At 31.5% G+C, this 14244-nt stretch overlaps 2 protein-coding genes across 5 annotated transcripts; both read right to left on the bottom strand.

Annotated features, from left to right (window-relative positions):
• Positions 1-11: 11 nt before the first annotated feature.
• On the bottom strand, positions 12-9580 carry LOC105193444. Its single transcript, XM_039454027.1, has 11 exons — positions 9150-9580; positions 8570-8921; positions 6835-7065; positions 6664-6777; positions 5439-5594; positions 5341-5379; positions 3389-3681; positions 2808-3162; positions 1121-1351; positions 939-1052; positions 12-763 (listed from the first exon to the last, which is right to left on the bottom strand). Exons 1-11 carry the CDS (start codon positions 9398-9400, stop codon positions 551-553), a joined length of 2349 nt encoding a protein of 782 aa, XP_039309961.1. The 5' UTR covers positions 9401-9580; the 3' UTR covers positions 12-550.
• A 309-nt stretch (positions 9581-9889) lies between these two features.
• On the bottom strand, positions 9890-14228 carry LOC105193428 (odorant receptor 85b). Of its 4 annotated transcripts, XM_011157862.3 has the most exons (7): positions 13484-14228; positions 13002-13356; positions 12219-12446; positions 10576-10689; positions 10304-10459; positions 10145-10219; positions 9890-10065 (listed from the first exon to the last, which is right to left on the bottom strand). In XM_011157862.3, exons 1-6 carry the CDS (start codon positions 13816-13818, stop codon positions 10169-10171), a joined length of 1239 nt encoding a protein of 412 aa, XP_011156164.3. In that variant the 5' UTR covers positions 13819-14228; the 3' UTR covers positions 9890-10065; positions 10145-10168. The 4 variants fall into 4 exon arrangements, 3 of the variants coding, with proteins under 3 accessions (XP_011156164.3, XP_039310421.1, XP_039310422.1); XR_005575736.1 differs by having other exon boundaries at positions 10145-10459; XM_039454487.1 differs by having other exon boundaries at positions 9890-10459.
• Positions 14229-14244: the final 16 nt, after the last annotated feature.

Here is a 14244-nt window from a genome sequence, read left to right as displayed (position 1 = left end):
CACAAAAATAATATAATAGTACAGTATATATTACTTGAATAATAATTACATACTTATATTAAAATGAAAAAGAAAAGACATAAATCAAGACTTTAGTGGGTGCATCGGCGATATTTGGAACAAAAGATTTATAAACATACATATGTTACAAACATGGATCAATCATTGAAGTATATGTTCGTACACCTCCTCTTTACATCTGAAATATTTTAATTGACAGTATATTAATAACTAAGATATAAAAAATTAAAACAAAAAAATCAATATTTCACAGAGAAGTTAAATAGAAATAGATTAGTTACCATATAAAAATAATTATCCATTTAATTCATAAAGGATAATTTATACCGAAGTAATCTTATGCCTTCTTTTGTAACATGTGTAATTTTATTTAGATAAAAAATAACGATTGCCTGACAAAATTATTGCGGCTAAGGCAACAGTGAGTGTATATATAGCAATTGACAAATGTTACTTAGAACTCAGTACATCGCGTTTAATACAGATACATAAGAAGCTGATGCCTTCATAATCTAAAAAGTTGTACAAACTAAAAAATAGATGATCCAGCATGTCGTATAATATAATTTATAATGTAATGTCTTACGCTTGTAAATCCTTCCAAAGTCAAATCAACAACTTTTCCGGCAGTAATCGTCAGTCGTTTTTGCGATCTTAATATTACAAACAATAAAATGCGGCTATTTGTCGGCGGCATGTCGTACCAAAGTGACTCATACACCGCATCGCTAATTGACCTACTCTATAAACAAAGTAATTTCATTTCGAAACACAATGAATAGACAATCGATAAACTTAGAAGCGTTTTCCGTCGGTCAAAACATATATCTTGTAATATTTTTTTATAAAAAATATAATTTTATAAAAAATATAAAAATAGAAAAGATAATCATCGATATATAAAGTTCTTTACGAACCTTGGCGCTCAAAAATTCTCCGGCAAAGCAGAGTATGAAAACTTCTAGAGTAATTGCCATATAAAAACTCACAGATTTGATCGAAGTTGTACCACTATCGTTGGTACCAATAGTCTGCAATAGAACACCGAAGAAATATTTTTTATCGAAAGCATGGAACAATAGCCACACTCATTACTCACGATTATAATCACAAAACCAGTGCAGCAGATGACCAAGGTATTCCATAAGAGTTGCATTAACGCAATATAAGTATATAAGCTCTCGATGTTTTCTGATAGAGTAATAATCTTTTGGTGCTTGCAAATGAGGCCTTTGATAACATTTAAAGATGCGCTGGGATCGTATTTGCCATAAGAAATTTCATTTATGTCTTGTCGCATAATATCAATCTGTCCACTTACATGAAGTATCTATAAATATAGAACAATCTTAAACTTATTTTACTTTCTTACCTTAGTATTTTATTATTAATTAGATCAACATTACACTAAAAAAAATTTACTAAACTTTAATAGATATTTGTTTGTATATTTAAACGAAATATTTGCTTGCGATACATAAGTATTTACTCAATAAAAGAAAATCGATAGTTAAATGTAATTAGTTGTCTTTTTATTAAATAAATATATATTTACATTTAGTAAATATTTAGTAAATATTTTTTTACAAATGTACAAACAAATATTTATTAAAATTTAGAATTTCTTTTTAGTGTATTAATTAAATAAATTAAATTAAACATATTAAAACATACATAGAAACTATTATAATTATAAGCACTGAAAAAGTAAAGGGAGAATACATTACCGTTTATAAAGTCGAGATTTTCTCGCACACAAAAGTTACCTCAAAAAAAAAAAAAAAAAAAAAAAATTGTAGAGAAATTTTTTTCAACTAAAAAATACATTTTAAAAAAGAGAGATAGAACTAAATTTGTTTTATAATTTTGTTTCTACAATATACAAAGTATCCCCAGGCCACTCGTATACCTCTTTTAAAGGGAAATAATTTTTATCAAAAATCCCTAAAAAGATTTTAATAAATAAATGAAATACGCTCTATCGAATGGTGATGTTTTTAACTTACGGTTCCGACGGGAAATGGACTGTCCAAATTGAATGTTGAATTTTGTAAACATGACATGTAATTTTTATTGTAGATTCGGATTACACGCAAAACAAATAAGAAACTTTTATTTTAAATATTTTTTTTCAAAATGTCTCCATTATTCTTAATTAATCTTAAAAATAAATATGATGAAAAAGTAAACTTAAATAAAAAGTTAATTGAGCTATTTTTAGAAAAAAAATTTTTTGAAACAAAACAGAGTCTTATTTCTTATTTTTGCGTGTAATTCGAATTTGTAATAAAAAGCCCCATATTTTCATTTTAAAAGAAATGTACGGTAGTAAGATACTTTATTTTGTTTCTAAATTATAGAAAATTGAAAAATAATATAGTTTCCAATATATTTGTTTTATTTTGAAGCACTGCAGTTTGATGAAACATTATCAGACAAATTATAAAGATTAACAAAAACAACAAAAAAGTATTTTAAAGTTGATTTTTGAGCTTTAAAATAGTATTTCTAATTAGTGTGACAATATTTTGCAATAATAATTAAATTTGTTGCGTAAAAATGGATTTTTATAAAATGTTTCTTAACTTTAAAATTAAAGAGTTTACAGAAAAAGAAAAAAAAACCATATTATTATAGTATTCTCAATTAGCATAAATTTTTTCAAAAATTTTTAAAGATTTCTTTTCTTTGTAAGAGGCGAGAAAATCTCAAGTATTTTTGAACTTATAAACGATAATGATGTCAATTAAAACATAAAAATTTTCACAGAGTTATCACAAACTCACCAATGAGACGAGTAACGCATTCATCATACCAACTATAGAAGCGAGCACCAGTTCATAAAGAAATTGCCCAATTAAGAAGCACTCAAAAATTGGAGATTCGCTAACATCAAAAGGAAATTCCATTTTTATAGGGAGTTCTCGAGGATTATTATCAACTTTATTAGCATCGCCCATCGACTGAAGCATGTGCTCGCCGATTGAAAGGAAAAAGGCAGCTAATGCGTTGATACTGATCATCACGTTGGAGCAACGACGCGATAGATCTGCCATGCCCACCATCGTAGACGCGTAAGAGTCATTGACATTGCACTCTTTCCAATCCTCATCCATCGCTTTTACAATATAATAAAATGTCCTGCAGGAAGCAGCTTATATATCAAGTATTGTACAAACAAAATTTTTTCACAGAAAGGGACAGAAGAACATTTAAGTATAAATGATTACTTAGATATGGTACTAATATTAAATCCGATCTTCATTTGTCTCATCGAAATTATTCAGTGACAATTTAATAGCTCTATTGCCTTCCGCGATCGCTATTATTATGTTTTGAATTACGTCTGCAACAAAACACATCTTACCGGCGGTTCCACCATAAGGCAAAGAGCTTGAGAAAGGCGAGAGTATACGCCAGGGTAAGACCGAGACAGTCCATGAGAAGCGGGATATCGCTCAAGTCAAAATGCCTAACGACATATGCATACTGATAATACTGCACTATCACCATTGTCGCCATATAAATTAACCAATAGAGAGTCGCGTAAGCCGAATCCGGCCACATGCCGATGAAACGGAGGCCGATTTCGATCGGGAGGCTGATGGTGCTTACGCGCTTCATTGTTCCCTGCGACAATCGAACGTTACGAACCGATGGCTAGCGAGATGTCAATGCACCGTAGCGCACGTAAACTTCGTCCAGTAAAACGCGCAATGTGAACGCCGCTCTCCGAATAATCGTAGGGAGAGACGGTAAAGCGCGCAGGTTCTCCCTCGATCAATCGTAATTATACACCGACTATTTCAATCCTATTATTTCTTGAGAGCTTATAAGTACACAGAATAGAAAGACAAAACGCATCTATAAGTACTCTCCTCTCTGCAATAGCTCATAATATTGCTTGATAATTGCGGGTAGAAATGAAAAGTTCTAAATGCGAAGAGCATTATTTCTACAATCGCATCTATATCCAACAGAAAAAAATTGTACAGGTTGTCAAAGAAAAAAAAGATGTTAATATCTCTAGGCACAAAGTGAAGGTAATTGGAAGAGGAAAGTGGAAAACATTTAGTATTCAGTATGCGTATGAAGGAGAGCTCGATTATTCTCAATGATAACATTATACATATAAGTAACATCACAGTAAAACTTTAAAAACAAAATTTGGTTTTTCGGGTAAAAAAAATCGGTTTTTTTTAACAAAATATTTTAGTTTAACATCTCAAGAATATCACCAGAAAATTTTATTTTGGAATTCCTTAAACTTCCGAAGTTATGAGTCAGTCTTAACTCAACCGAACGCAGGTCTTGTTGAATTCGATCATAAACCGCCACTACATGAAGATGTTCAGCAAATCATAAAGCCTATTTTCGAAGATATATTATTAAGAGAATTGTTAGAAAGTTTGGGTGGTGAAACTTAAAATAATAACGAGAAATAATTAAAATCACGGCTTATTTAGCAACCGGAATTTTTAAGAGAATTTTTAAGATTTTTATGCTATCCTTAAAACTATGACAACGATAGGAAGAGTTATAAGAAAAAAAGCTAAAATATATTCCGAATAGCAATATCAATAGTTTGAAAGATTAACGCGACGAAGCCTTGGGGCTACAAAAGAAGCTCGGACAAAGCGTAGATGCAAACAAATGACTCAATTCTACGAAAAAGAGAAAGGATTACTATATGGCTCTAGAATAGCTGAGTAACAGAAAAATCATGTAAGTACTTCATATACTTATATAAACTAAACTTAAACCTTTAAACGGTGTTATCTCGAAAAAGTAATTTTGCGGATGATGTGCATGATATTTTTGTAATTATTGAACCGATTACCTTAAAACTTGGCTTGCATGTTTAGTAAACATTACTTTATCGTTTAATGAACCAGAATATTGATAAGTTACATATTTTTTTTAATAATAAAAATGGATGAATTTTGATAGTAAAAGCTATAATTTTGATTTGAAAATTAATCACTTCCATAATAATCTTTTTCTTTAATTCTGGTTTATCAAACTGAAATTAAATGTGCATAAAGTAAAACGCCGTTCCATTTTTTTGTTTTAGATTACCTGGAAGATCAATATCGTGCACACCAGTAGATGAAAAACTTTGCGCAGCGTGATATTCAATCATATATAACTTCTATATTTATAATTAAAAATTAACAAAAAAAATTGAACGTTCTTAAAACATGGATAAAAACATGATGCAAATTTCAAATTAATTTAATAGTTAATTTCTAAAAAAACATTTCTAAATTTTACTATGTTTAAGGCAAAAAAAAACGAATTTCTCCCTTAACACATAGCATGTATTACTGACATATACGACGCAGAAGCTTTCATGACCTAAAAAATAATTTTGGTTAAAAGACTCGAAAAGTTAGGAAATGAGTAATACGTCTTACACTCATAAATCCATCCAGAGTGAGATCAAGAATTTTCCCCGCGGTGATTGTCAACTGCTTTTGCGATCTTATCATTATGACCAATAAAACTCGACAGTTGGATGGCATCAAGTTGTACCAAAGCGACTCATATACTGCGTCGCAAATCGATTTATTCTGAAAAGTGATCCAAGTACCAAACATGTGAATAAGACAATCATTTAAATATTAATTATCCAATATCAAACCGTCTGCTCAAAGCGTAGCTGGAATTGTTACATAAAATACAAAAATTGATAATTATTCGAATAAATTTATTTTGTTTGTATTTATTTGTCTACTTCAAAATAGTCTGCATTCTTTACTATTTTTGAAAACACTTTTTTATAAATCAATAAGGATATGGCTTTCAGCTCTTTCAGTGAATTTTCTTTTAAAGCCTGTGTCGACTCAAAATGCTTTCCACCAAGTGATAATTTGAATTTTGAGAACAGGAAAAAGTTGGAAGGGACCAAATCTAGCGAATGTTGAGTTTTGCCAAAAAGTTGCGTACCAGCATCGATGTATAAAATGGTATATTATTATGGTAAAAAATCTAAGAATTGTCTTTTCACAAATCTAATCTGTTTCTTGCGGATTATTTCACACAAACTCTTTATAACTCTTAATTAGTATTTTTTATTAATTGTTTGACCGAGAGGCGAAAAGAAATTTCGATTTTGTTTCAAACGCTTCGTTTAAATAAACAATTTCGGTTACTTTTTGAGCAAAAGGTATTGAGCAAATTAATCAATAATTGTTAATAAACTATAATATAATGCAGTAGAATTTATTATGCGTAATGGTCGTGTAATATTATTGTAATTATATAATAATGATTTTAATAGTTATCCTTGTTTCAATTAACTGTGGAATACTACTCACATTTTTCTCAACATCCACATAATAAGAAACTTTCTTAATACTTTTTATATCTTCTTTAAATTGCAAGATTAGAATAACTGAATTAACACTATTTTAGTGTTAAAAAAAATTATCTTAATTAAATGTTATTTTAAATTAAAAAATATACTATCACAAACTAATAAAACTGTACTAAATTTGAATTATTACTTGGGTAAAAATTCACTCACAGTGGCGTACTACGGTAGGTCATTAGATTCTATTTACGGTTTTAAAACAAATGCAAAGAAATATGTAATTATACGTATAGTGTGCACATACGAAACAAATTCTCTACCCTTACCTTGTAGCTTAAGAACTCTCCTGCGTAGCAAAACACGAAGACTTCTAACGCTTTTGCAAAATAAAGGAATGCTGTTTTTATTAAAACCATTGCTTCTTTATTATTACTGAGACCCTGCAAAAGGAGGCAAATTATCTATTAGAAGATCGCAAATCAATCGGTCTCGCTTACAAGTATAAGCATGAAGCCAGAGCAGCAGATGATTAAAGTATTCCATAAGAGTTGCATTAACGCAATATAAGTAAATAAGCTCTCGATTTTTTTTGATAGAGTAATAATCTTCTGGTGCTTGCAAATGAGGCCTTTGATATCCATTAAAAATGTACTGGAATCGTATTTGCCATGAGAAATTTCATTTATTTCTTGTCGCATAATATCAATCTGACCGCTTACATGAAGTATCTATAAATATAGAACAATTAAAACGTTAAAATGCAGCTTATCTCATTATCTTATCTTAATATTTTATTATTAATTAGATCATCATTACACTAAAAAAATTTATTAAATTTTAATAAATATTTATTTGTATATTTTTACAAAAATATTTATTTGCGATACATAAGTATTTACTCAATAAAAGAAAACCGATAGTTAAATTTAATTAGTTGTCCTTTAAATAAATATATATTAAATATATATTAAAATATATATTATATTCAATAAATATTTTCTTGCAAATGCACAAATAAATATTTATTAAAATTTAGAATTTCTTTTAATGTAGTAATTAAATAAATTAAATAAATTAATCATATGAAACACACGTAGAAGGTATTATAATTATAAGCAATGAAAAGTAAAAAAGGAATACATTACTGTTTATAAATTGAGATTTTCTCACAAAAAGTTACGGTGACAAAAAATTGAAGAGAAGTTTTCAAGAAAAAAATACATTTAAAAAAAGAGAGATAGAACTGAATTTGTTTTATAATTTTGTTTCTATGATATACAAAGTATCCCCAGGCCACTTGTACACCCCTTTTAAAGAAAAATAATTTTTATCAAAATCCCCAAAAAGATTTTGATAAATAAATGAAATACGCTCTATCGAACAGTGATATTTTTAACTTACGGTTCCGACAGGAAATGGACTCTCCAAACTGGATGTTGAATTTTGTAAACATGACATGTGATTTTTATTGCAGATTCAGATTACACGCAAAAGAAATAAGAAGCTTTCATTTCAAATATTTTTCTGGAAATGCCTTCATTATTCTTAAATAATCTTCAAAATGAATATGATAAAAAAGTAAACTTAAATAAAAAGTTAATTAAGCTATTTTTAGAAAAAAAAATTTTGAGACAAAACAAAGTCGTATTTTCGTTTCTTTGCGTGTAATTTGAATTTGCGATAAAAAGCGCCGTTTTTATTTTAAAAGAAATGTACAGTAGTGAGATATTTTATTTTGTTTCTAAATAACAGAAAATTAAAAATTAATATTGTTTTCAATATTTTTGTTTTATTTCGAAGCATTGCAGTTTGATGAAACATTATCAGACAAATTGTAAAGATTAACAAAAACATAATATTTTACAGTTGCTTTTTGAGATTTAAAATAGTGTTTTTAAATAGTGCGATAATATTTTGCAATAATAATTAAATTTTTTGTTTAAAAAATTGATTTTTATAAAATGTTTTTTAACTTTGAAATTAAAGAGTTTATAACAAAAAAAGAAAAAAAAATTTTTATTATAGTGTTCTGGATTAGCATAAATTTTTTCAAAAATTTTTAAAGATTTTTCTTCTTTGAAAGAGGCAAAAAAATCTCAAGTATTTTTGGAACTATAAACTGTAATAAATGTCAATTAAAACATAAATAGGAGTTATCACAAACTTATAACTTATAAATAGTACTGGATATTAATTAAAATATAAAAATTTTTACAGTTATCGCAAACTTACCAATGAGACGAGTAACGAATTAATCATAGCAACTACAGAAGCCAGCACCACTTCATAAAGAAATTGTCCAAGTAAGAAGTACTCAAAAATTGGAGACTTGCTAACATCAAAAGGGACTTGCATTTTTAGAGGGAGTACTCGAGGTTTATGATCACCTTTGTTAGCGACCAACGAATGAAGCATGTGCTCACCGATTGTAAAGAAAAAGGCACCAAAAGCATTGAAACTGATCATCGCGATGGAGCAACGACGCGACAGATTCGCCATGCCCACCATCGTAGACGCGTAAAAGTCATTGACATTGCGCTCTTTCCAATCCTCATCCATCGTTTTTACAATATAATAAAATGTCCTGCAGGAAGCAGCTTATATATCGAGTATTGTGTACAAACAAAATTTTTTCACAGAAAACGGCAGAGGAACATTAAGTATTTGATTAAGTACTTAGATATGATACTAATATTAAATCCGATCTTTATTCGTCTCGTGGCAATTATTCAGTGACAATTTAATAGCTCTATTGCCTTCCGCGATCGCTATTATCTGTTTTGAATTACGTCTGTAACAAAATACATCTTACCGGCGGTTCCACCATAAGGTGGAGAGCTTGAGAAGGCAGAGAGAATGCGCCAGGGTAAGACCGAGACAGTCCATGAGAAGCGGGATATTGTTCAAGTCAAAATGCGCAACGACATACGCGTACTGATAATACTGCACTGTCACTATTAACGTCATATACATTAAAAGAGACGCATAAGTCGAATCCGGCCACATGCTGATGAAATGGAGGCCGATTTCGACCGGCAGACTGATGGTGCTTACGCGCTTCATTGTTCCCTGCGACAATCGAACGTTACGAACCGATGGCTAGCGAGATGTCAATGCACCGTAGCGCACGTAAACTTCGTCCAGTAAAACGCGCAATGTGAACGCCGCTCTGCGAATAATCGTAGGGAGAGACGGTAAAGCGCGCAGGTTCTCCCTCGATCAATCATAATTATACACCAACTATTCCAATCCCATTATTTCTTGAGAGCTTATAAGTACACCGAATAAAAAACAAAATGCATCTATAAGTACTCTTCTCTCTGCAATAGCTCATATAATATTGCTTGATAATTGCGAGTAGAAATGAAAAGTTCTAAATGCGAAGAGCATTATTTCTACAATCGCTTCTATATCCAACAGAAAAAGAAATTATACAGGTTGTCGAAAAAAAAGATGTTAATATCTCCAGGCTCAGTGGTGAAGGTGGAGGAGAAAAGTGGAGGAGGAAAGTGGAGAATTTAGTATTCAACATGCGCATGAAGAAGAGCTGGATTATTCTCAGTAATAACATTATATAAGTAACATCACTTCACAGTAAGACTTTAAATAATATTATTCAAAAATTAGAGATCTCTAACTTATGTATGGTATATGTATCAACATTCCGTTCAACGGAATTGAACGTTTAGTTAAAACTATCCCTGCATTACATAGAAGTCATTGCACGCCTTTAAAAAAAAATATATATAGTGTTTGTTATTGCCGTGAAAGTTAATTTACATTAGTGTTGTATCCTAGAGGACTTACCTATACCCAACTTATCGTTTCTCTTCAATACAGTGCACTCAACACGGATATGTAAGACGCGGACGATTTCATAATCTGGAGCAATTAAGCGTGTTAATTTTTGTTTCAGCCCTTATTGTTTAGACGACGAAGATTGCTGGATGACTTTAGTAAACTCACGGTCGTGAAACCTTCCAAGGACAGATCAGTTATCTTTCCCGCGGTGATGGTTAATCGTTTTTGCGACCTCAGCATGAGGAACAGCAAGACCCGACACTCGCTGGGTGTCAGATCGTACCAGAGGCACTCGTACGCAGCGTCGCCGATGGATTTACTCTGCAATGACAAACGAGCTTCCACGATTAATCGCGTCTAATTAATCTTCTTTCGGGAGTTATAACGCAAAACTTTAGAATTCTACGACTCTACCATTACGTTGACCTTACGCTGACCTTAGCGCTGAGGTATTCTCCGGCGTAGCAAAAGACGAATGCCTCGAGAGTTATCGCGACATAAAAGATGAGAGATTTTGTTATCATTGTAGCGCCTTCTTCCGTGCCGATTGACTGCAATGTGTATATAATACTTGTACGTAATTTACATACTCTTTAAATTAGAATCAGTGTATTATTCACTGAAAGACAGTGAATAGTCTGTTGTCAGTGCACAGAAAGAAAAATTTTCGCTGTTACAGCTAACCATGGTTTGCTAAGGCTGCACTTGTTGTCGTAGCTATAAATTTATCAACTACAGCAAAACAATTTGCTGTTGTTCCTAAGACTTTAGTAACGAAACACGCATGTCTACCAGAATCACATCTTATAGCAACATAAAAATAGTTATCGGAACTAACCGATATGTCAGTGATGCATAGGTAATACACTTGGTAGCTAATTAATGTAGTTACCTAAAATAACTTTTAGCTACAGAGTATATTTTGGATATATCAAATATTTTGTGTAGCTAAATTCGTGTACCAGGTTGCTAACCCTGATTAAAAAGACCGATAGAAAACGATAGAAAATGTCAGAACCTGATTCAAAACAATAGAATTCTGTCGTTTTGAATCAAGTTTCTGACACTTTCTATCGTTTTCTATCGGTTTTTATCAGGGAAACTTTTTCAACTAAAATCACAAATAGAATATTAGCTGTCCATATACGACGTAATTTAGTTACAATACGTCGTTTTTAGCTACAATAATTACTCTTTTCCATGTGATACATTTACAATTATCTCGTTTAGTGATATATGTATTGTTTTTAAGTGATATATGTATTGTTTTTAAGTGACAATACACTGATTCAGTCAATGAGAGTACCTCCTTTTTATTCAGAATCATTGAAAAATAATGAATAGTCACTGATGATTACAATTATAAGTTATAGCACTGCAAATCAGTAAGATTCCACTAATTCAAATTTAAAAAGTACTTTCAAATATCTTGTATATCTTAGTACCAAGGTTGGAAAATAACGCATTACTTGTAATACCGTTACTTTCTTTTTTATAGCGATCGTTACTTTTTTTATATTTTAACGATACGCTGCTACATTCTTACAAAAACGGTAAAAAACTTTATCGTTACTTTTATGCTTATAAATACATAACACATGCCATGTTGATATTACCGCTACAGATTCTATATTGAACATGTAAAAAAGGAACATAGATAATTGGGTGTTATTCTAAAAAAAGAATTATTAAAATCTTGTAAAAAGATAACAGAAAAACACAGATCACTATTTTCTAAGTAACGATAATGCGTTATTTTTATGTTCCCAATTGCACAGAAAGAACAATTTTACTTCAGTATAAAAAAATTTGCTAAATACAGATCAAAAAATAATTTTATATTAAACCATCAAAATAATTATGTAGAAAGCTCAAACGCGATAATGCTGCAAAATATTTTGACATTCCAGAACCAGCTTAAACGACCAATATAATTATTTTACTAATCCAACATAATTATTTTGAGATCTATATTTCAATAAAATTATTCTTTCAGTGTAAACAAAATATTTCAAGTTAATCATAATATTTATTTGAAGAAAGAGAAAGAAAGAGAAAGAGATAAAAAATCATAACTTACTATTACGATCACAAAGCCAATGCAACAGATGACCAAAGTATTCCAGATAAACTGCAATAATGCGATGTTTGAGAAAAGGTCTTCAATATTATCTGATAACTCGATGATCTTCTGATGTCTGTTAATTAAATCTTTAAGAATAGGCAGAGAAGATCTCGTATGTTTCTTAGAAGCAATTTCCACGAAGCTTTGTCGCATAATATCAATTTGACCACTTACGTGTAGCACCTAAAAAACATCTTGAGTTTTACAGACTTTAAAGCAGTATCACTATATACCCTCATAAAAAAATCTGAAAAGTTATACACACAAAATTGTACTTAAAAATAAGGAATTACGATATGTGTTGAAACACAAGGTACCAATGTCACTAAAGAGACTAAAAAGACTAGCAATCTAATATAGAGCCGCCATTATATTGCAGGAATAAAAGTATAAAGTATCTTATAGAAGTTGCAAAACTAGGAAAATTATTTTCTTAATTAAAGTCAAGCTTTTATTCACTCGTGTTCTTATCTCTTAACGAAGCAAATAGTTAAATAACATACCATATAAAAAAAAAATATTACACACACATACACACACACACACACACACACACACGCACACACACGCACACACACGCACGCACGCACGCACGCACGCACGCACGCACGCACACAATTAGATTAAAAATTATAATACAAATGCAATTACTCATATTTTTTACAAGTTTAACAAAATTTGAATAATAATTTTTTAATCTAGATCGCATATTATCAAATATATACAATCAAACCTTACCAGTGTAACGAGCAAAGCATTCAACATAGCGATGATACAAGCTACCGACAAATCATGAAAGAATTGAGCTACCAATACTAGCTCAAAAATCGGAGAGTGGTCAATCTTAAAAGGAAACTCCATCTTGATGGGCAGCTCGCGAGTTGAACTTTCGCGATCATTCTTTTGAATCATTGACCGAAGAATCGGACCGCCGATCACGTAGAAGAACACGGATAATGCATTTGTCGTGATCATCACATTGGAGCACTGACGAGACAAGTTGGCGTATCTAATCATCGTGGATACGTCCGACTGAATGGCGATCCCGTCGCTCCAATCTTTGTCCATTGTATCCAGAATGACGTATAACTTTCTACGGAACATTTCTTACATCCGGTATCGTTCGCGCGGGAGAGAAATGGAATTGAAACGAAACGAAACGAAGGGCACGGTCGATCGCTCGTCTTGTCTGCGCAGAAACCATTAAAGAGTAATCTTACCGACGATTGAACCAGAGATTGATCAGTTTGAGGAACGACAGGCTGTAGCCCAAAGTGATGCTTAGACCATCTACTAAAACCGAGAGCTTACTAACGTCGAAGTGCGCGAAGACGTACGAATATTGAAAGTATTGCACTATCGCCACCGACACGATATAAGTCCACCAGTTGACATTCGCGTATACGCAATGCGGCCACATTCCGATAAAACGTAGACCCACTTCGACCGACTCGCTGATGGTGCTCGCGCGTCCTATCGTACCTTTGCCTAACTCCAGCATGTTTCTCTGTTGAGAGAGGCTATCACATCTGAGCCGTGTAAATCTCCTCGGCATAATAACATGGAATAGAGCAAAAAATTGAAACGGCAGAAAAAAGGGAGATACGATAATAAATTCTCGATCAATCGTAATTACCCGTACTTCGCAGAAATGGCGAATGAAATCGAAATTAGATGCTCGCCAATTTGCTGAATTATAGACTTAGAAAGAAAATGTGACATGTAAAAAAGCGATTAGTCTCTGGGCTTTTTTTTCTCCTCAGCTTAAAAGCGTCGAGTTTCCGACGACAGAGTCGCTAGTTTGCCGAGTCATTTACTTTAAAGATGCATAAAGCTTTCTGAAGATCGCTCGGTCGCTCGCTGAGAGAGCAAAAAATTAAATATACTGAGACATAAAACGAACATCGAAGTAAAGATAAACATAAATGCAACGCAAGCTGGAAGATATGTTGAACGGTCTGTACGACGTTTCTATTAAAGA

Source organism: Solenopsis invicta, chromosome 10, assembly GCF_016802725.1.
Source record: "Solenopsis invicta isolate M01_SB chromosome 10, UNIL_Sinv_3.0, whole genome shotgun sequence".
Classification (NCBI taxonomy): Eukaryota; Metazoa; Arthropoda; class Insecta; order Hymenoptera; family Formicidae; genus Solenopsis; species Solenopsis invicta.
This window is presented reverse-complemented; position numbering and strand designations above follow the sequence as displayed.